At 44.1% G+C, this 23,037-nt stretch overlaps 2 protein-coding genes across 3 annotated transcripts in view; one reads left to right on the top strand and one right to left on the bottom strand.

Annotated features, from left to right (window-relative positions):
- The window catches only part of LOC135917657 (uncharacterized), a 253,855-nt gene that overhangs the window by 122,247 nt on the left and 108,571 nt on the right, over nucleotides 1-23,037 (top strand). The window lies entirely within an intron of this gene.
- On the bottom strand, nucleotides 4,334-16,270 carry LOC135917672 (alpha-tocopherol transfer protein-like). 2 transcript variants are annotated; one of them, XM_065451240.2, is made up of 5 exons: nucleotides 16,022-16,270; nucleotides 14,381-14,620; nucleotides 11,224-11,417; nucleotides 6,602-6,712; nucleotides 4,334-4,588 (listed from the first exon to the last, which is right to left on the bottom strand). In XM_065451240.2, the coding sequence occupies exons 1-5, from the start codon at nucleotides 16,176-16,178 to the stop codon at nucleotides 4,355-4,357; spliced, it is 936 nt and encodes a 311-aa protein (XP_065307312.1). In that variant the 5' UTR covers nucleotides 16,179-16,270; the 3' UTR covers nucleotides 4,334-4,354. The 2 variants fall into 2 exon arrangements, with proteins under 2 accessions (XP_065307312.1, XP_065307313.1); XM_065451241.2 differs by lacking the exon at nucleotides 6,602-6,712.

The following is a 23,037-nucleotide window of genomic DNA, read 5'->3' as shown; positions in this document are numbered from 1 at the left end:
AAGACATTCTGAGCAAAATGCACAATGATTTCCGGCACCGGGCGCTGTTTTGGTCAGCAGTGCATGACAGCACGAAATGTTCCGGGGTTGGGGGCTGAAGCTCAACCAGTACCCTATCCCCCCTCCCCCCCCCCCCCATGCTACGCCCCTGTGGCGCATCACTTACTTTTTACGTTAAGCAAACTTAACATACGCACCAAGGTATTCAACTGGATTAAAGAATTTCTGACCGCACTCAGTATGTGACTGTCAACAACTGTTCGTCTACTGTTTGTCCTGTCTCATCCGGTGTCCCACAAGGAGCTGTGTTGGGACTCTTGCTCTTTCTTATTGACGTTAACAACCTCCCTCACTGTGACTTTTTCACCAATAAAGTTTATTTACCGACGATTGCGTCCTCTACGGAAACTAGCCCGATCCTCTGATCAGCAGAAACTTCAAGATCTCGACAATTTGTCGTCATGGTGCAATAAATGCATGATGCGGATCGACATCAAAAAGTGTGAAAGCAAGCGAATATCTCGACGGGGCCACACAATTAGCAGCGCGCATTTTCGTGACGATATCCTACTAGATCATGTGAGCTTTTTCAAGCGCATCAGCATGCACATAAATTGCGATCTTTCTTGGCGCATACATGCTGACTTTGTTACTTACAACGCAAACCGTACGCTGGGTTACTTGGGACGTAATTTTTCCCGATCGCCTTCGTCAGTAAAGCTAAATCTATATAAAATAAATAAATAAATAAATTACGCAAGCTGTATGTGGCAATACAAAAGCTCTGCACACTCAGAAATTATTGAATTTGCCCAGAAACGCGCAGCTCGTTTCATTCTATCAAATTATTCTCGGCAAGCCACTGCATCATCAATGAAAGAAACGTTTGCCTTACCTGAACTATCTTCTCGACACAAATGTTTTCTTCTTTATTCCACAAGATCTCTCACTACCAGATTCTAAAACTTGTTCTTTTTTTCCGCTTCCGTCTGCGTATCATCGCATTCAGACCATAACTACAAAGCTGGTGTAGCATCCGGCCGGATTGTTACCTGCAGCGAATTTTTCATTCCGAAGACTAGCAGCGAATGCAACCACCTTCCCGCTTCCATCGCCGCCATCACCGACACCGACAGCTTTTTGTTCAGGTGTTTTCTTAACTTGCTCTAATCGGTCTTCTTTCTTCTTTTTGTTTCTATTTTTCTTTTTTGCTGCACAAACATTTCTTATTTACCACTCCTTGCTGTAGAACTCTCAGACTTTCAAGGTATGCTAAATAAGTGGCCAAATTAAGAAATAAAGTAGCTGTTAAGTAATACATAATTAATTAGAATTAATCAATACAGGGTACGTAGTAACAGTAAATACAGGGTGCGTATTATATGCCAATTTTGCCTTGAAATGTGGCTTCAGGGCAGCACAGAATGGAGTGCCGTCGTGAAGCCACACTTTAAACGAAAACTCTCTGCTATTCATAGTTTCGTTATCTCCTAAGGGACCGCACCCTCGCCCATCACCTGCGTGTTGAAGTTCCCTCCTCCTCTCACTCATGGTTGCCCATTCTCTTCTTCCTTACGGGTTGACGTTTTCGCTTGAGTTGTTAGCTAAAATGCTCGCGGCGCAGCCAAACTCATGCGCCGCCCGTTCTCGCTGCGCTCCTTCGGTTCGTGCGAAATGGTTCACGATAATACGGCGGATAGCCACATAACCGTTGGGATTTGGCTCTGTCCCGTTCGCTCCCGTTCCTTCTGTCATCGTTGTCGATGCAAGGGCGGCTCCGCTCACGCTGTAATCCTATGTCGTGTGAATGCTGGCTGCGAAATGCCACGTGTTAAGTGACTTACTTATTCGTACGCGATCGCGTCCATCGTGCGAATACAGCTTGATCAGCATCGCCGAAGTGGGGAGGGATAACAGAGAGAGCACCGGCCGAAGATACCACATGTACGAGTCGTGTATCTGGGAATGGAGACAGTTTTTGCAAATGTTTGAGCGTTGTTGTATGGAGTTATCATAGCGGGTTATACGCGCTGTTACATCTCAAAGCAGCAATAGGCATTCCTTTGACGCTTCCCTCGAAATGAACACTTGACCAGCGCCCGTCTAGACGACGACGCAGCCCCGGCGCTTGCTGTTGACGTATCAACAAAGAAGCTTCCTTAAAGGTGACAACGACCGCCAGCTTCTTTAGAAGCGGCCACAGCCATGAACGCCAGGCTTCTCAGGTCGTTGCAAGCTTACCGTCACGGAGAGCCCACTAATTGATGCAAAGGGCCAACGTTGAAGTCTTCCGTGAGGACGGAGTCGACATTAGGCTTCCAATCGCCTAGTAGTTGCGTCGTATGCGGGGTCTATCGCGCAACATTGGAGGCGCAGTCCGGCCGAAGGGTGCGACGTTATGGGTGTGATTTTGCGAACTGTTGGACCATTGTGGTTGGCCGAGACGCAGTCATCAGATTCCCTCGTCGATTTACCTATGGAAAACGACTGCTTTAAAAGCAGACACCTATACGGTGCAGAGTGTCAGTGCTGATACGTGTGCACTCCGACATGTAGTGAGCACACACATTTAAAGCGCTCCGACATGAAGCCCATATCTGCATGCACTTGCGTAAATATATAAGATAAACTCGTTCCTCATTTCCTTCAACCGCCCAACCTCATCTCCTCACCAACAGGCAACTCTCTGCGATAGACACGGACGACGGCGTGGTTACGCTTAACCAGTTTAGTACGACGGCCCGGTATAGCGCAGGCCGGCTGCCACGTTACAGGGGGCCCCGCGGCGTAGGCAAGCAACCCTCGTAAGTGACGCTCGAGGACGAATCACGAACCCTAAAATGAGATAACAATAGCGCGGATATTTTTGTTTTCGGGCTGTTGTAACCGAGGGTGCGGGCTATACACCGTGACGAGTTATACACGGCAAAATAAGGAGCTGTAAGCGTGCGATGTTTCATATATTAACACAAGCAGCCTACTTGTACACGGCACTTGTTAACTAGTTCCCAACCTTAAAAAAAGAAAAATACGGGCACGCGTTACGCGAATGAAATTAACGCACTATTGGTGACTACAATAGAATCTTAGTAGACGGAAATCACTTCTAAACGGATACGCCGGTTACACGGAACAACACCTATATGGCTATACTTGGCTTTGCATTAGGGCTGTGGCAAAATAAAGAACAGTTACTTAAACGGAATCACACTCTTTTTTTTTCAATTCCAGGTAAACGAAAATAACGGTATTACATGAAACGAAACTGAGTGGTCAATCTCGATGTCATAGGGATTCGCAGCAGTGTTGCGGTTTTCCTGAATTTCACGGCGGATTTTCTCGGCGTTTCTCCACGTTGTTTCCAAGAGTAAGACACCCTGCTGAGTCGGCTTTCGCTGGCTTTTGTTGGTGGCGTGAATTGCCTGGCTCTGCAGTAATCGTATCTGGCTGAGGTCGAGTTTTGCTGGCAATGTCAATGTGCGGTGAGTTTGCTTAGCGTTTTCGAGGACGGCACGGAAACGCCCGCACAATGCACTCACGCAGGAGACGAATATCAGTGTTATCACTGACTTCGAGAGTGTTTGCTTCAAACAAAACGGTATGATTTTTTACAATTTTTTTGTGTTATTATGTTTTCTGCTGGTAGCTGTACTCAGCGGCTGCGTGTGACTATAACCTTTGTAAGAAGCAGTTTTGTAATCAGATATGCTGCGTCTATTATCTGCTGTTGGCAATAAAGCAGATGCGTCTCTCGAAAAAGCATCTTGTTCCCCCTGGATTCCATTCTCTCGGTGAACAATACTCCTAATAAACGGAATTGAATTCGGTAGTCTCTCGACGTTACATTTTAAGAGAGTCCACCCAATAGTTAGTTAACACTAAATAGAGAAAATGGAACGGTATTATTGACAGTCCTCTCCAGCAAAGTACAATCCCCCCCCCATCCCCCCCCTTCTTTTTTTATTTCTATGGTTTCATTGGCTTACTTGAGCTGTAACAAGGCAATGGCGCCTGGCGCTACCTGGCGCTACTTGGCGCAACTGAAAGCGCCTCTTATATATAAGAAAAATTAGGCGCGTGTACTCATGACGGCAAACCGGCGGGTGTGCCTTTCCTGTGGTCGTGCTGTGACAAAATATCAGCGTGGCGTTACCCACGCTTGCTGTCACCTAAATGTGATTGTTCCAGCTCGCAGACCTATCATGGGACACCACAGGTCCGAGCATCTGGCTCTACTGTTAGCTTGTTCTTTAATTCGCGCACTCGAAGCACAGAAATGTGAAACTTGCGTTGTAAAAATCGGTTTTCTTGGTCCTTTAACCTATATAATCGTTGTTTTATTGAGTTTTTCCAATTACATAAAAGTTAGTTGCTCCAATACTTCTTCGTCTGTGGGGAAATCGTCCTCGCCTGTCGGTCTGGTGTAGCCGTACTGATTGTTAGCAGCGAAAAGCTCTTCTTCGGCGTCTACGCGCTTCCAAAATGCCTCGTAATCGAGTGGTGGTCCTTGACCTCCATATTCTTTTGGCAGCACGCTGGGCGAAATTTCTTCGTGCAGTTTGTCATAGTTCTCGCCGTAGAGATGAAACTTTTCGCGCAGGAGAGAAACAAGGAGAATTATTCACGTGCTTAACACATTCTAATAACCACATTCTGTGCCTAGTTTAATGCACACTTTTGTTCTACTTGCATAACTGGCGGATTCTATACAGCAAGTACTTTGGTGAAGATTATTTTGGTAACAAGGATTCACCATATTATGAAAGGAACACAGAGAACCCTTGAAATAATCGTAGGGAGGTCTGCCTGGCGGTGGGCCGCACGTGACACTCCAGATGGATACGATGAAATGATATGCACAGCGCACGTGACAGATACACAACAATACACGGCACATGCAACAACACGCCACATAGAAGCTAATCAAATTACCTCATTGAGACCAGTTTCATTAATCAAGGGTAAAAGTGTCTTATTTGTGTGAGACGCACAGACAGTGTTAGTCCATGGTCCAAGTGCGACTCGTAGCTCCAGACATGACAGTTTTTTACAAATATTCATAATCTTGGACACTAGCACAGTTCCTTCTAATTCGGAACCCCTGCCAGAGCAGAATATGTGGGCTGTGTGCGCCCTGCCGTGCGTATTTCGGTGGTCATAGTGCATGAGTGCCTTGTCCGTCCAACTTTATGAATGCCCCTATTAAAAACTCAAGTCACAGACGCCTTGACATTCTTGAGATCATAACTGCTTCAAATATCTGGATATATGGCACACCGACTTTCATCATCGTCATTTCCAGCCTATATTTATGTCCACTGCAGGAAGAGGCCTCTTCCAGCTAGCTCCAGTTACCCCTGTCCGGCGCTGGCTGATTCCAACTTGCGCCTGCAGATTTCCGAATTTCATCACCACACCTAGTTTTCTGCCATGTTTGACTGCGCGTCCTTTGCCTTGGCACCCACTCTATAACTCTAATGGTCCACCGGTTATCTTCCTTACAGATTACATGGCCTGCCCAGCTCCATTTTTCTCTCTCAATGTTAACTAGAATATTGGCTGTCCCCGTTTGCTCTTTGATTCACATCGCTGTCTTCCTGTCTTCTAACGTTACGCCTAAGACATTGCGTTCCATCGCTCTCTGAGTGGTCCTTAACTTGGATTCGAGCTTCTTTCTTAATCTCCAAGTTTCTGCCCTATATGCTAGCACCGGTAGAATACAATGATTTCACTTTTTTTTTCATTTTAGTGACCGCGATAAGTTCTTAGCCAGGATTTGGTAATGCTCGGCGTATGCTCTGCAAGCAATTTTTGTTTTTCTGTAAATTGCTTTCACATGATCAGAGTCTCCTTTGAGTAATCGACCTATAGATGAAGGTACTCCTACACAGACTCTAGAGGCTGGCTAGATATAATGACATCTTGTTCTTTTGTCTGGCTAATGAACACTACCTTTGTCTATGCATACTAATCTTCAGGCCCACTCTTATGCACTATCTCGCTGAAAGTTCTCAAATATTTGTTGCAATTCAATCACACCTACCTTACGTACAGCTATATAAATACGCACGTACGCACTTGTACATGTGGGCCAAAGCTCTGTGTCTATTACAACAACGTTCATGCCGAAACGTTTTTGAGGACGAGCCCTGTGCACTTCAACGCACCCACATCGCCCACACGGAACGACCACGGCTCCTCCGGTAGCATGCTTCGCTTCTCCTTTTGCCCTGCTCCGTCGCTCTGACCCTGCTCTTTGATCCGACGGGGACATACCTTCTTATATAGCAGGAGGACACGTTTCGATGAGCATAATGCTGTTGCATCAAAACCGTTACGAATACACCTATTGTTCCACTTGCATCACAATCTACCCGCCCTCGTTTCTGCGCTGCCTCAGAGATATGCCCGTGCTAGAAATCCGTGCACAATACTAATAGCCAGTTTTGATATTTGTAACGTTATTGCATTTACAAGACATTTTCGCACTGTAGTCGTGTAGTAAACGTAACACAAATATTTTTTTTACCTAATGATTGCGGTGGTGGTGAGTGCATCAGTAATGTGTGAAAACTGTAACGGTAAAGAAAGGTCTGCTTACCCTCTCAGCAAGCTTGGATTTTATGACGGGTCTTACTATCATATATAACACGTCAAATGCATACGACTGGTTCAGTATGTGAATCGCCTTCAGCCTCATGGGCATGCAGTCCTGAAAAAATAGAATGCCCTTATAGTAAGAAAACGATACATGTTGAACTGTTTACGAACAAGTAAATTTTTGATGCGTTAAGCCATGCATTCTTATTTAGATACCAATCATTGTATAAAAGAAGCATGTGACGCTTTTCATACGAAAAAATCAAATAGCCTTTCGGGCGAAAAGGCCGCAGAAATTCAAAGAATTGTCTACTTCTGCATAAGCATTGTCTGGCTCGGTTGTGGGTTCGTTTTTGCTTAGCTTTGCTAACTTGCTTTTCCTAGCTTCTGCGTATCTACCCATGACCTCTCCTGCGGCAAAAATGCTTAAACTTTAGTAAACAATTGTCCGATTTTCTTGCCCCATCCGGCCCCTTCAACGCAATCGTACCAATTGAGCCGCAACGCCAGGCACGAACGCGCTTCAACGAAGCAGAGTGGTCGAAATGGAACACCAGGTACTGCAGTAGTGCGTGAGGCATTGCGTGAGGGGAGAGTGCATCGCTGCGATGCCATGTCGCCTTCGCTGTCGCTCTCGCAAGCCTGTGTTATGGCAACACCACCTAGACTTATGGTGAATTCCACTGGTCGATCTAGAGCGTGGTGTTCAATCCACAAGAGGTCAACAAAATCCGGCACGGGGCCACCCAGTCCAGATCGACCAGCGAAAAATAAACGTGCACCGGCAGGGAGCGCAGCGAAAGTTGGGCACCCGCCATATCCGCCAGACATATCGGGATTTCATCATTTTCACCTTAAATACCATTTCGTAAAGCACGTACAACTACTTGTCGTCGCTGCTGCTACTGTCCTAGGAACTAGAGTTGCTGTCAGAATCGCTCAAGGCATGAAGCACTGCCACACAGTTGAATGATCTCATTTCGAGAATGTCAACAACTGCACAGGGTTACTAAATAATGCCTCAGAAAGAGCTGAAAATAGCCAAGCCACCCAACCGATACGAAAGTTTCGCCAACTCATCATTGTAGTTCCGGGGAAATCCGTCTCTGCTCGATGGTTGAGCCGCATGATCCCAATCGACCAGGGGAAAACGCATATTTGCTCTAGATCGACCAGCGGAATTGAATTTCTTTGCAGCGGAGCAAGAAAACCTACTCCAGACCGACCAGTAGAATTCACCATTAGAAAATGTCTGAGCGCTCTGCGATTGCCATCGCGGAGAGAAGGCCGGTGGCGCGCTCGGAGATACGCGTTCAATGAAGGGATCGTGCATTTAAGCGCAACTTTAAACGAAGTGCAGTAATCATTTCTTTGAGCATAGTTCAATTAGTGGCACGCACAGCAAAGAGGGGGTCAAGGTGATGTTATTGACGCAGTACTATTTACAGCCTTCTTTATTAAAAAGCCTGTCAATAAAAAATGAAATGGTTCAACCTTAGGGTATAGAACCGATTTCGCATACAAAATGAAGGGAGCATGGCTTATGTTTAAAAGTCACAATCTTTCCCTCTTTTTCAGAGTAGCTTATTTTGTTTGCCTTGGCTCATTGTCGGCGTCAAACAGTTTTTTGCTCATGTGACTATAAAACTTATTCAACAAAATGTTAGCACTGCACCATAACACATATCTCATAATAAATTCACTGTTGAGTCCTTGTTCGCATTCGTCGAAGTCAGGAGTCTCCTCAGTGGCAAGTAGCTCTAAAGATACGTCTGTTGCAAGTTGTTGCTGATTTGCTACCCTCAAAAAGTCAGTCTCCTGCGACAGCTGCCGTATAACAGCGTAGCAGAGGGTAGCAGCATTCACGACACACATTGGGGGAAACGCAAGGTCGCCTCTGTCTAGTACATTTACCAGGTCGTAGTGTTTCTGTGCGACTGGAACAATTATGGGCCTGTCAATTGTCGGCAGCGCACTGCATTTCAAGCAGTTTAGTCGTTTCAATTTTGCGTAAATGGCATAGCCGGCCACATATACGAGGACAGGAATGTCTGAAATTTTCCACAGCGTGTCGGCAGTCACTACGACAATACTGTTTGACCAGGTTGTGTTCGATTAAGTGTAGAAGTCTTCCCTCTTGTTATCCCATGTACTATCATCGCCGAGAGATGTAGGGATCCCGGGCAATGAGCTTTGTAGCCTTTACTTATTTCCTCCTTCATACAGCTGTCGATTGTACATGTGTTACTGAGAACCAGCCAACTTCCTGTATGACCCGAAGCGCCCTTCTAAGCTGTCAGTTTGAAGTTTTCCCCAGAAGTACGTAAGAGGGACTCAGCTCACTGAAGCAGTAACTGGCGATTTCTAGCAGCGCATATGTCGTTTGGTGGAGAGCTGCATGGGTTTCCTTGGTGAGCGTGTCAATTTCAAGGTCCTTGATTCTCCAGGTGTCCAGCCAGTCGAGAGTCTGACGCAAAAAGACCACTTTTGGGTCATCCCTTGAAGCAAAAACAGGTTCTTGAAATACATCCTTGAGCCGATTCCCTTCGTGCGATGTTGGCGGAATAGTTGTGTGGTATAGTTCTGCGGAAACCTTGCGTGTTTCCGCAGAACTATTGCATCAAACCCTTGCCTTTGCTTCGAGTTGTTTGCAAATTCGACTTCACGCTGCTATCTGCTAGCCGCCTGGTTAGCTCAGATGGTAGAGTTGCTGCCCCGGAGAGGCGGTAGTCCCTGGTTTGAGTCCCGAACCTGGACAAATTTCTCTTCAACTGTAAGGCTCTTTTTTTTTCGGAGAACCCGTATGGGTTTCCTTTGTAGCAATTGCTACGATTAGATGGATGTCTCATTTTCCATTGATTAATCAGATACCAACGCTTAAAAATTCGCGTTAAACCCTCGTAACCGCCCTGTGAGCTTGTTACTTAAAGCGTACCATTTTCCGATCTAGCTCACTGCACAAGAATATGATCCACTCACAAACAATCCATGCAGCAGATGTTCAGGCTGCCAGTTCTAATTAGCTGCAGTGGAGATGATTGCATCATTGTCGCTTGTTTTAATGCGAGTAGCATTCTTGCCATTGTCAGAGCAGATTTCTTTCCCGCTATCTAGCTATCCCACCAAAAATGTGTGCCTATTCTAAAGGTTGTGCAGCCTAAATTTTGAACAGTTCGCGTGAGTATGTGCCACAGGGCACGTGCCGCTGTTCACTGAACATTTTAGCACCAATTTGGGTATGTTTTCATGGGTACGTTCTCCTGCGGTTGTTGGGTATATCCACTGCGTAAGTGCCGCTATTAAACTGGGGAGGCTTAGGAGTTAGGATCAACGGTGAATATCTTAACAACCTGCTGTTTGCATATGACATTGTCGAGTTCAGCAACACTGGCGATGAATAACAAAAGAGAGAGAGAGGTGAATATGAGAGAAGGGCAGGGAGGTTAACCAGAGTTAAAACCTCCGGTTTGCTACGCTGTGTTAGGGGAATGGAAAGGGGTAGTAAAGACGGAAAGAAGATCATGACAAAAATAAAAGCGTGAAAAAAATATGAAAAGCGACGGAATGGAATCAATGAATTACAAAAACTGACTGAAGAACTTAACCGAGAAAATGTAAGAACAAGAATTCGTGCAGAATAAGAACAAGAATTCTTGCATCTAGAGTCTGTGCAGTAGTACGTTTATCTAGGTCAATTACTCACAGGGGACCCTGATCACGAGAAGGAAATTTACAGAAGAATAAAAATGGATTGGAGCGCATACGGCAGGCGTTACCAAATCCTCCCTAGGAGCCTACTACTGTTGTTAAAAGAAAAATGTACAATCAGTGCATTCTATCGGTGGTAACATATGAGGCAGAAACATAGAGGTTAACAAAAAAGCTCGAGTACAGGTTGAGAACCGCACGAAAAGCGATGGAACGAAAAATGTTAGTCATGACGTTAAAAGACAGGCAGAGAGTGGGGTCTGATCAAAGAGCAAACGAGGTAGCCGATATTCTATTTGACATTAGAAGAAAAGATGTAGCTGGATAGCCCACGTAATGTGTAGGACAGATAATTAGCGGACCATTAGAGTTACAAGATTGGTGCCAAGAGAAAGTAAGCACAGTTGAAGATGGCAAAAAATTTGATGGGGCGAGGAAATTAGCAAATTTTCAGGAGCAAGTTGGAAACAGCTAGCGTAAAACAGAGGTGATTGGAGATCTCTGGGAGAGGCCTTTTTCTGCAGTGGACATAAAAAAGTAACTGATGATGGTAATGAGGATGATGAGGATGATGTGCGAATGGGCATGTGCTTTTCTTCAATGAGCCTTTTTGAGCCTCTTTGATACCAACTTGGGTCAATGTGTATGTGCCGCTGGGTAGGCGTGGACTTCACGGCGGCGCCGGCAGAGGGCGAAGCATGTCGAGAGGTATGCGCGAGATCGGAGTCCAGCAGCAGTACACGCCTCATAATGACGCGTTCGCATTATTTGCATGCTTGGATAGTAATCGTAGACGAGTTATTTATGATAGTTTTTCAGCACTCTGCGAAATTTTCACCTAATTTGGTAATAAAGCTAATCAGCCCGATCAAGAATCTTTGTCACTTAGAGAAACCTTGCCACTAAGCAAATTACCTGAACATATTCCAAAGCTTTCTTCACTAGGCCGATGCTGACGCTAAGCAGCTTTTCTATGGTAAAGCCGTTGTAATCTATCAGAAGCACAACTCCTAAAACCTGGGTCACCGGGTCAGAAGCCAGGTGCTCCATGCAGATTGTCCAGGCCTTCTGAAATTCTGAGGCAGACAGCTCGGAGGGTATCCACTGTCCTGAAATGCAAGAAGTAATGAAAACGAGACAAGATAAACGCTAGACGGTATGTTCAAGCGTCAGAAAACCAATGCCACGTATTTAACACGAATACAGAAGCATATATACTAGTAAGCAATGAAGCCTGGTTACTTTTTGCGGCTATAATACAGGGCTGAAGTTATGAATTAAATCAGTACCTGTTAGAAAATGACACTGCTTTTGAGCTTTCGATAGCACTCACTAGTGGCAATGTCAATAATCAAGGAAACTTCAAGTAAAGGTAAATGGGCTGGGAGAGTGTTCAGCTATCTGTACAGGAAAAACATTGATTCACAGTGGAGGAAAAGAACTAGGAAGCTTACCAGCAAGTATGCGACCTGTAGGGTGGGCAACACAGCAACAAAGAAGGTCAAGCAGAAAGTCAGAGAGGCTGAAATAATCTCATGGGTGGCGGCAATGGAAAAGAAACCTGCCATGAGTAACTACTTCAGAGGAAAAAACTAAATCAGGAAAGAAACCATTTATGATAACTCAAAGGGAAGCTCATTACTTTTTGAAGCGAGATCGGGATGCCTGAAAACACGCGCCATAAAGCGATATATAAGTAGAAAGAAGCATGTGCTTGCTGCGGTAAAGCTAGGGAAACAACGGAGCATGTTTTATTAGAATGTGAAGACGTCTACCCAGCGGTCGATTTAGGCACCACTAGCCTCCTTGAAGCCCTTGGGTTCAGCAAGAGCAGTGGTAAAGCAAACATGTCCGCAATAGGCATTAGTATGAGGCGATTGGAGGATTGGTGGAAGGAAAGTAGGGAAACGACAAAAGACAGAGACGTACAAAAGCACAGTTCGCAATAGGGGATCAGAAAATTTGGGCGTGGTAGATCATTGTGTTTTTTTCTTTTTTCATTGTTTAACCTATGTAGGACATTAGGCAGTGTAATAGCTAGAGCTTGGTGGCACAACCGACCTCCCCGTTCCAAAGGGGATGCTCATAACATCCATCCACCCATCCATCCAAACTAATAAACCACAGCAAAAAAGTGAACAGCAAAAGAATACAATTGAATCTCACAAATAAAAAATACAATTTCCACGATTAGCAACGCCTGCTAAGTTTATAAACGTTTTACGACGAAAGTGGAGTACTTTTCCTACAAGAACATAGAGGCCTTCAAGTGCCACTTAACGTTTGCCTAATAAGAGCTTTAAAATGCGGGTGTACTTTTCTTACAAGGCACCTTATCCCAATCAGTCTCGGGATTAGTTTCTGAAACTGTCACTTTTTTGTCACCTACAACCGGATTCGCCGACGCTTCTTTTGGCCAGGTCTGGCCCGCTCCGTACGGAAATATGTTGCGGCGTGTAAAAAATGCCATCGCCGAGAAACACCATCTAAGCTCCCTGCCGGGTGCCTTCAATCGCTCGACATTCCTTCGCAGCCGTTCTTACGCGTTGGCTTGGAATTACTTGGCCCTTTTTCTCTATCCACGTCTGGCAACAAGTGGGTCGCTGGGGCGACAGATTACGCCATCACCATAGCGCTTCCAACAAGCTGCGCCACAGATGTTGCCGATTTTCTTTTATACCACGTGATTCTGCAGCATGGTGCTCCACGCCAACTGCTCACAGACAGTGGTGAGACATTTCTTACTCAAGTCATTGCCGACATCCTGCAGTCCTGCTCCACCATGCACAAGCTGACTGCGTCTTACCGAGCGTCTCACTGGTCTCACTGAGCGTCTTAATCGCACCCTAAAATACACGCTTGCAAGGTGCGTCTCATGCGACCATACAACTCAACTCGACTGGGACCTCGCTCTGCCCTAAGTCACTTTTGCATATAATTCATCGCATCACGACACTGATGATTATTTTCCATTTTTTTTTTACTTTTCGGTTGAGAATACACATTGCCGCTGGACGCATCCTTTCCATCCACCGCAGCAGAGACCAGCGAGTATGCACTTGACGCCATCACCAGGGCAGCCCAAGCACGCAACAATGCGCGCGCTCGCCTCCTGACCTATCAAGAGAAGCAACGGCGCTTGTACGATCGCTAACACAGAGACGTCCACTTTTCACCTGGATGTCTGGTGCTCCTGTGGTCCCCGAGTCGTCACGTTGGCCTGCCGGAAAAACTCCTGTCTCGGTACACAGGCCTATAAAGCGTGCTGCGGGCCGTGACTGCAGTTACCTACGAAATCGCCCCAGTCAGTAGCAGTGCCTAATCTGCCCCAAATCCCACTGACGTTGTGCATGTCGCACGCCTCAAGCCAGATTACTCTCCTGTTATCACCGATATTTAGACGCCCCGGGACGGTGCTTCTGCCCCCGGCAGTAATGATACATACATATTGCGTGTTTCTTGTGGCCGATGCACGCGGGCGCCCCGACTAAGACGACGATCGCTCTCTGGCTCACGAGCTGTCGGCTGAACTGGCCAGCGCTGGAGTTACCCCTTGCAAATATACCTTGTAAATAGTCTCTAGTCTCAATCCTTCGTTCGCGTAACAATATATATATATATATATATATATATATATATATATATATATATATATATGTATGTATGTATGTATATATGTATGTATGTATGTATGTATGTATGTATGTATGTATGTATGTATGTATGTATGTATGTATGTATAGCTTTTGGTTGGCGAGACGCACACGACTTGTTAGTCCACGGTCCACGTGCGTGCCTCAGCTTCAGGCATGACAATCCGTATTGGTTTCGAGCGTTAGGGTAGTGTTAATCACTTTCTAATGGAAATTGTCTGCACAGCAAATTAAAAGCGGTTTGTATTCATCTACGTTGCACGCAGGGCAGAGTGGTGATCTCTATGTAAAACACACGCACACACACAAATAGTAGACAACTCAAATGTCCATCAAGGGGCTTTCCTTGCAAGTACATACAGAAACATGCTAATACATTTTCTTCTCGCGCATAAGGATACTTTGAAAAAGCTACTTGCCTATGTTCACGAAAACAATCGGGCGACCATGGACGTCTTTTTCTGGCATCACCATGAACAATGCTCGTCCTGCCGAAGGTACCTTTGATGGTAAAAAGTCGCAGTAGACGGGGCCACAAGCAGTGCGAATCTTGTAATAATTCCGAATGGTCTGCATGGCAGCATCCACATTGTACTTTCTCACGCGAAGAAAACGGAGAAGGAAGTCATCGTCTTTCCTAGAGTTGAGTTCCGGTTCATCTGTGTGAAATGAAATTTCTCACGTGAGGCACGTATATGCTTAAGCCAAACGACTCGGGGGTTTAGAGCAGATTTAGAGGCGATGTGTTGCACATTTTAGAATACTTTTGCAGTAACGGGAAGTGGTAAAAAAAGGTTTACTTACAAAATGTAGGGTTAAGACTATAGTTCTAACTAGACTTTAAATGTTAACTTGTGCTCATATACCAAAGGTCACTGCTACTCAAGTTAAATCCAACACTACATCTTTCGTGAGGTGTAGCACATGACAACATACCAATTTTGATAATGGCTGGCTTGAGCCCAATTGGATGCGGTATAAAAGCATGCGGATTAGAAAAGGCTGTCAGTACGGAACCTTTCTAGAGTTCCTGTGCGATTGAGGGTTATGCACTCATTTATATACAATTAATTTTGTAACTACTCCTTTGGGCAGTCCACCTTGACGTTAAAATGAAGGGGAAATAAGCAGTGCAGTGAGAGGTCTTGTTGGTATGTCGATTAAAGCTTTCTACAAATAGGATGTGTGTGTCCATTCGAGAGCGTGGTTACAAATGAAGTAACCATCAGCGAATGCGGGAAACAACAGATAGTGCCGAAGTTAGAAACGGTGGGAGATGGGTGTGAGGGCACTTCAAGGCTTGCCGGGGAAAATAAACACCCCCCGTAGAGCAGTTAATCGGTAGTTTGTCAGCTTGATAATGTTGCAAGGGAAGGGTACGCCTTTGGATTCGCATTCTGGCAAGATTTCGAATTCGTCGATGAATTAGGGAAGCTCCGACATATCGACAAAATCACGCCGAAGTCGGAAAACCACCCTTTCATATAGTGAAAACATTTTTGCTGCTGTTCATTAAATATATTTACAGATGCGGAGGAGGCTTCAACATGCTTGTCAAGATGAACATTACAACGCACCATAGCCCATCAAATCAAAGAAAACTGCAAGGCACCTGCTCACGCAACGCATCACACCCACCGTGAAATGTATTCCCAGACATGTGGACTGACTCGATATTGAGGCGGTCCACAAGCCAGCAGCCGAGTTTCTTGTTAGTTGAAGTAACTATCTGCAACTATCTCGCCGCAGAAACTGGCTTTCACATTCGACAGGGTACTTGAATGCCGCAGTTCTCGGCGCTACCAGTGTAGGCCCCGATCACTACGTAGAACGGCACTTGAGACGGAAAGTGTGATGCAAACAGTTTCACTAAATTCCGCAAAAATAAGAAAGACAGATTAGCATCGAAAGAACATTTGTCATTAGCCATTGATTGCCCTTATGAGCCACTTAAGCATGCGATTTCTCTAGCGGGCCAAGCATTCTTCGCCATCTGCTTAAGTTGTAATTAAATTCTTATAACGACACAGAAGGTTTGAAAAGGCTCTCAAATACATCACCTGAGACAAGCTGCGCGAGTCTCTGTAGAGCACCTTTCCTCCTTGAAGGAGTTTCTCCAAGCTCTTTTTCAGCGATGTGTTGCAGGCTGAATGGAAGTGCCCCTTCGGAGTTATCAAATTCTTCATTTACGGATACTTTTCTATAGACACCCAACATAGCAGAAGCTTGGAACAACGTTACTTGCAGGCAGTAAAGCCACAGGTTCACAGCAGCTGTACAGCTACACCTCTATCAGGCACGCGCGCACAAAAACAGCTCTACTTTATAATTTACGGAAAGCGACGTCATGCCACGTTTCTCATTTGCCCTACACGTATGCGATCACCCCTCCGTGTTTTGGCAGTGATGCTAAGGACAGCAGCTGTGTGCCCTTCATTGGAATCACAATGGACAAAAAGAAAATAAAATAAAAAAAGGTGGTACTATAGCGTTTGTTTTATTTCTTTTATTTGTTCACTTTACACTCCTTTCGTGTTTTAGTACTGCTTGGAACTTTGCGAAAACCACCGTGACAGTTATGTTTAGCCTTACCATCATACTGTAGACAAACGCGAAAACATACGCGTACTATTTTCACGTTTGCCGCAGTCGGCACTGCGATATCATCGGCACTGAAAGTGCCAGAAAAGTTTCGTCTGGGGCATGCGGAGAGGCCGAAAAAAACTTTGAATCTGTGGGCCAGAATGGACGCTGCGTGATACCCTAGTGTTCTTCCCCATGCTTCACGTTAAGAAAATGTCATTTGTAGTTCACTGCCCAGAACGTAGGCGCAATAGACCCACACATAAATTGGCAGTTCTTCCCTCCTCCTATTTGACGTGAAGCTACCTCATTCTGCCACCTGCGAGTGGGCGTCGATATTACCAACGCCTATTCATTCCGAACTGGAGTGGCGGGCAGCGCCAATTGTTCCTACAGATATGCCACACGAGAAACTCTCAATCGCTCGTTGTGCAACAGCCCATCATGCGAAGTTAAGAGGCATGGCCCTCGGACAGCTTTAAAGAAATGAGACGACAGGCCTTTTGTAGAAGTCCCCGAAAGCAGGCCACCTTTTCGCATTTATTATCATTACTCACTGGCCATTTCAAATGTCGTTTTCCTGTATTCCTCCTGTTACCTACCTTGACAGCATTGGCAACCTGCTTCATTTTCGTCTACTGCCGCTACCATCCATGGATTTTTTGTATTCTTATATTCTCCCAGCCTTTTGTCATCATCCTTCTGGAGACGGATGTAATAACGTTCCGAATGGAATCTTATTACTTCTTGCCTCTCAATCCTTCATAATCAAGTGTTTTCAGGATCCGTTGTGGCCTTCCAGTGCTGATCAGATACAGGTCGGAGATTGAAGTCATTTATTCAAGGTTTCTTGTTATCAAAATCATATGTTTTGAAGCTATATCCAGTATGTTCTGCCGATATTGTTTGTCAAAGTTTATTTTCATACCGTGGTGGCTTCATTGCTCTGTCATTGCACTGCAGACATTGGCTTTCCCCGCGAACTACCCGTGTCTATAATCTTTAGATTCCTATCTGCTACAAGCCACACATATCTTCCAAATGCTCCATAATGAAGGCTGCCTGCTAGATCTACAGTTTAACAACGATTGTGATGCAAAACAACCGCTTCCAGCGCATACTTTCAACAGCCATTGAAGTGGCTGTAACAAGCCAAGAACGTGTTAAAATCTCGTATTACTCTGTTTGCAAGGAATTGGCTTTCAAATGGTAAGGATCGGATAAGCACGGTCCGACGCCGCGCTGCCTCGCCGATGTGCGAAGCTTGTCACCATGAAAGGTGTGCCAGGTACAGCACACCTTTTTGCCTGCGCACTGATAATGACGCCATGGACGGGAGAGCACGTGGCTATGGGTTGTGTACATAAGTGTATGTATGCCTTCTAATAAAGTTAGTTGTGAGTTCAGCGCTGTCCTGTGTGTTTCCTGCCTTCTGTCATCGTCTTTTTGCGCTGCCCCTTCAAGATGTTCAGGTACAGCACATTTACATTCTTTCATATACCTCCTTAGAGAAGTTAAAGGGCGCAGTTACCGCCTTCCTCGCCAGTGGTTTCAGCACTGGCCACAAATCCAGTGCGTTCGTATACTGACACCAAAAGTACTTAGGGCCGTTACACACCTTCAACCTTCTTTTTAAGAGATGAATTACTTTAATTAGAATATCTGGGCAGGTCCGCCATATCATCACGTTTCCTCTAAGTGTGAATTTAACCTGGCATAGTTAGCACTCTTGAGTGCCCTAGTCCCATCAGTTTTCCCGTTTGTCCAATAAAAAAATCAGCTAATTTTTTCTGAGTCTTCCCCAAGTCCTCGCGAACTCCTGATTCAGAACTATTATGACAGAATTATGACGCAACACATACACTCTAAGAACAGTTTACACCCTTTGGCGTGCCCCTTCTGCCACACAACGATGATCGTCATCTGCCTTGATGCGTTTCCTTTCTTTAACGCTGCGAGCCCAGAACTTTTCAGTAATGAACGGCACGCGCGTTATCAGAAGGGGCACTTCAAAGGGTGTAAACTGTTCTGTGCTGATAACGCATTACTGTCATGTTCACAGTAATCTGCTATATTCAGAACCTATCCGGTATAAATATTCTTTCATATTATATAATTTATTTAAACACAACCTGAAGACGCGGTGGAGGGGTTCTGCTGTTATTAGACCAAGAAAGATCACAGGAGAGCTCATTGCTAACTTCACTATAATTTCCAATGATTATGAAGTTCTTGCCGTTAAAACAAAGCATTTAATTATTAGCACCATATACCGACCACCTGGTTGAAATTGGGCCGCTTTTCTACTATTTCAGGAAATCTCGTTTAGCTATGTCGCCACTAATCGCTGTGACGTTGTGCTAGGCGGGAATTTCAATGTTCGTATGCTTCCATACACACCGAGCTCGCGAGCTCTGCAGTTTTTTGTCACAACTTATGGGTTTGCAAATGTCATAAGTGAAGCCTGTAGAAATAAATTAAATTCTGAAACTCAAATATCTTTTAATAACTCGCTTGCGAACTGCTGTCTCTTTTTCTGGCTCCATCTTCATGGGAATTAGCTACCATCTAATCAGATTCATGTTCTTAGACACATCCTACCCAACTATGAAATTCAATAACTTCGATAAACGTTTAGTGCGCTAAATAGTGCCGCAAACCTTAGCGTGTTCGCGTAATGATTGCTGGCGCTGACTGGCACCGTATTTATGCGAATGCTGATCCCGAGCATGCCTGCAGCTGCTTTATGCACGTGTTCAAAGGTCTATGAACCAAATGTTTCCTATCCGTTATGAAGCCGGAAATAGCAAAACAGGAAACCATGGATCATTAAAAAACGGCTTCGCAATATTTCAGAAAGAAATTACCAGTTTGCAAGTTTACTGCTATAATGAATAATAGCCCACCGCATGAGTCCAAAACAAACTCAAACAAATTTCAGAAATAATTAAAAAGGCGAAGATATATTATATAAATTTCTCTTGCTATGAGGGGCAAACGGATCCTAAATGGAACGCTATAAGGAAGCCAATAGATCGAGGTGGTTCATTTGCGATTCCTTGCCCATTAATTCCGAATAAGGAAGTAATCAGTGATATTGCACTCGAGAATGCCTTTAACGAATATTTTGTCAATATTTTTATTGACATGACCACTCATATAACTACGAACACATCAAGGACCGAAATAATTGCAGTAAGTTTATTTCCCCTGTTACTATCAGAGAAATGATAAATGTGTTTAGCAACTTGAAGAACAAGTAAACATGCGACGCAGGCAATATATAGATGGGGCGAGTAAAGCACGTTTTTCTGGCTATAGCGCGCGCTCTCATTTTTACGTTTTCTCTTGCCTTAGTGAAAGCCCCCTTCCCCTGTAGTTCGCAGCTTGCGAAAGGTATTCCGATATGCAAAGAAGGATATAAAAACGAGCTTGGCAATTATCCCCCTATACTCACGCTCCCTGTTCTTGGGAAGAAATTTGAAAAAAAAATTCTGACCCAACTTTTGGTCATTGCAGTTAAACACCGCATTATCACTTATGCGCAGTATAAATACTTGCCTCACGTTCCACAGAACCAGCAATAATAAGCTAAAACGAATTCATTTTGCATTCGATAGAAAACAAACGTATTGTTTTGAGTTTGTTTATTCACTTCAATAAAGCCCTCGACTCTCTTTCACACAAACTGTTATTCCCAAACTAGAGGCATATGGCTTCAGCGGGCACATGCTATCGCTGCTGCGATAGTACGTAATCCAACGTAAGCGGCGTGTCGAAATAAGCAGTGCTTTTTCCACTTGATCTTTCCACCTGATTTTTCGTGCACCTGATCTGTCAAGTGGACGAAAAATCACGTGAACGATCCGCACTTTAGTCAACAAAAAGTCGTAATAGAACTTCAGAAAATGTCACAAGAAGAATAGATTACCAATTAACGTCTCTAAAATCAATGCGTTTTTCTTTCTTTGTCATGCAAACAACAAACCAGTTGACGGTGACAGGTGAATACTTTATGATTACAAATCAACGCAGGCAGTTAATGTATTCGTCTCCTTTTGTGTTATATTTTGTATTAGATTGTCCTGGTACCATTGCATTCGGCATATAACTTGAAGGTTCTCATCTGCTCTTGGGGCTTTCTGGCAGTTTCAGTACATGGAGTTCCACTACCTATAAAGTTATCCATCTGTAGTACCTTATTCTTTTATCATACTAATTATCGTCACCAGGCCTTGCGAACAACTACCTATAGTAATAAGACAGTAATATATACACCAGTTGCAAAAAATAGCTATAATGGCTATCTATAATCCGCATTTACAAATGAGCACCGAGTCGTTCTTTTGGCATGTACGAATTGCGAACATATTTCTCACACATATCAAAATGCATTTCATGGTAGCCAACCAACACTATTACGACATGCGTTGCTAACACAAATATCAATATTTCACGCAACGCGGATACTAGGAAGAAGCGCCATATGCAATACCCACGAACAAAATAGAGCAAGCGAAGGTAATCCTATAGACTCTTCCAGGCTACTCAACAAAATGCTGGCCGCAAATGCATGACCAGAAGGCACCACACTTGATAACTTCATTGACGCTTTCTTGGCATCATGAAAAAATCATATTAATATTCTCATTTATTACTTTCTTGCTTAATTCTGTACCCAGTCCTTTCTTTATTCTTTGTCCACCGATCATCGTGATTGTCTTTGATATGATCATATAAAATGAAGCTCTAGCATACTAATATCTTCTGCTTTGAAGAATGGTTAGTCGAATTCTAGTCACGCTGACAATTTCAGCTTGACGTCAAAACTAAATGTACTAATGTGCATTTGATGTTGAACAAACATTGATTTGGTATTTTTTTTTATTAGGCAATGTCAGTGTACAGTCAGACTATATATTCTCAGCGGATTCAACATATATGTAGCAGCATTAGCACACTGAAGACCATGCAATAGGATCGTGTTTCTGCGTTAGACCTTATAGTGTAACGTGCTGCCACTAATAAGAATAATTGGTAGAAGTGCAGGTCCTCTGGTTTTACGAGTTGCATGATCATTCTTCCATCAAAAACTTTGCCGAGGAAAATTCCTTCTTGCAAATGAATTGACATTTCTTGATACTGATTTTAGTAGCGTTTGACACAGTACTTCTAGGACTTCAGATAAGTGTATCACAGGATACATGTTTGTATTCGAGTGTGCGAGTGTATTATCAATGTAGACTTTGCCCAACTTTCCTTTACAATGTACCAAAATACAACTCATCACTTTCTGTGTCCCAGCTCATTTTAGCCAGAGTTTAAGAATATGCAAGTGTCACGTAGCTGGGCAGAACAAAGGTGATGTTGTTTGCTGTCGCTTGGAGATACTCAAACAATTTTTTTTCAATCCACCTTATTAGATAAATATTCTTAATTAATTAATCAGTTTCTCAAGTATTATAATTACACGAAAAGTATCAATGAGAAAATTGCCGCGCGACTGGCTGCTCGAGACACTTTGCGTGTGCTCACGGGATTCTTTCACGCTCGGAAAAACATTTTTATGCAGCAGATATTGAGGAACAGAAGACTGTATCGGGAGTTGATCATGTCGCTCTACGTTTTCTCATTGACACTTTTAATATAATTGTAATATTTGAGTAGTCGATTAATTAATTGAGACTAATTAAGCAATTATGTGGAATGAAAAAAAAAGATCTTTTGTGCAGGTCTAAGCGACTGCAAACATTACTCTTATTCTATCCAGCTACGGGGTATTTGCATATTTTTAAACTCTGGCTAAAATGGCACATCCTGTATATAGCTGTACTAATTGCTAGCAGCGAATATCTCTTCAACTGCGCCTGCCTGCCTTCAAAAGACCTTGTAATCGAGTGGTTGTCCTTGACCTCCATATCGTTGGCAAGCACGCTGGGCAAAATTTATTCATTCCGTCTGGCGTAGTTCTCGCAATGGAAACGAAGCTTTTCCCCGAAGACAAAAAGAAAGGAAGAGATGATTGACGTGCACAGAACATTCTACCAATCCCTCCACCACTGCGGGTAATGCATACCTCTGGGCCTGTATTCACGTAGACAAGAAAAGTGCTTACGCCTAAACTGTTTGTCAGAACAGATGCCTGCCAGCGGTGATGTTGAACACATTATCCAAGGCGATCAGCCTGTCACGAATAGCGCTTGGGAACAAAAAGACTTGTGAATTCGGCCACTGGTCTCATGCAAGAATGAGGAATTGAATGAAAGAAATATATTGGTAAGAATAATTTACAGAGCACTTGTTCTCATTACAATATGATGAATAATGTAACCATTAACAACTCCCAAACGAATCAACCCACTTTTTAAAAATAAGAAACGAGTAAAACATTCTCCTAGACTTCCCCCGTAGATTTATTTAAGTGCCTACTGTTAATTGGAATAACAGAAGGGCATGATCATCATACCTTGCTGGTGAAGCAGCGCACTGACAC

Source organism: Dermacentor albipictus, chromosome 4 (genome assembly GCF_038994185.2).
Source record: "Dermacentor albipictus isolate Rhodes 1998 colony chromosome 4, USDA_Dalb.pri_finalv2, whole genome shotgun sequence".
Classification (NCBI taxonomy): domain Eukaryota; kingdom Metazoa; phylum Arthropoda; class Arachnida; order Ixodida; family Ixodidae; genus Dermacentor; species Dermacentor albipictus.
The sequence above is the reverse complement of the archived record's forward strand: the minus strand, read 5'-3'. Positions and strand labels throughout refer to the sequence as shown.

What these genes read in the sequence shown, in the direction of transcription:
- LOC135917672 (XM_065451240.2), bottom strand. Translation starts at nt 16,178, where the DNA reads ATGTTGGGTGTCTATAGAAAAGTATCCGTAAATGAAGAATTTGATAAC. An exon ending in GATTGTTTTCGTGAACATAG is followed by an intron (nt 11,418 to 14,380) that starts GCAAGTAGCTTT and finishes CTTGCATTTCAG; the next exon opens with GACAGTGGATACCCTCCGAG. An exon ending in AAGCTTTGGAATATGTTCAG is followed by an intron (nt 6,713 to 11,223) that starts GTAATTTGCTTA and finishes CTATTTTTTCAG; the next exon opens with GACTGCATGCCCATGAGGCT.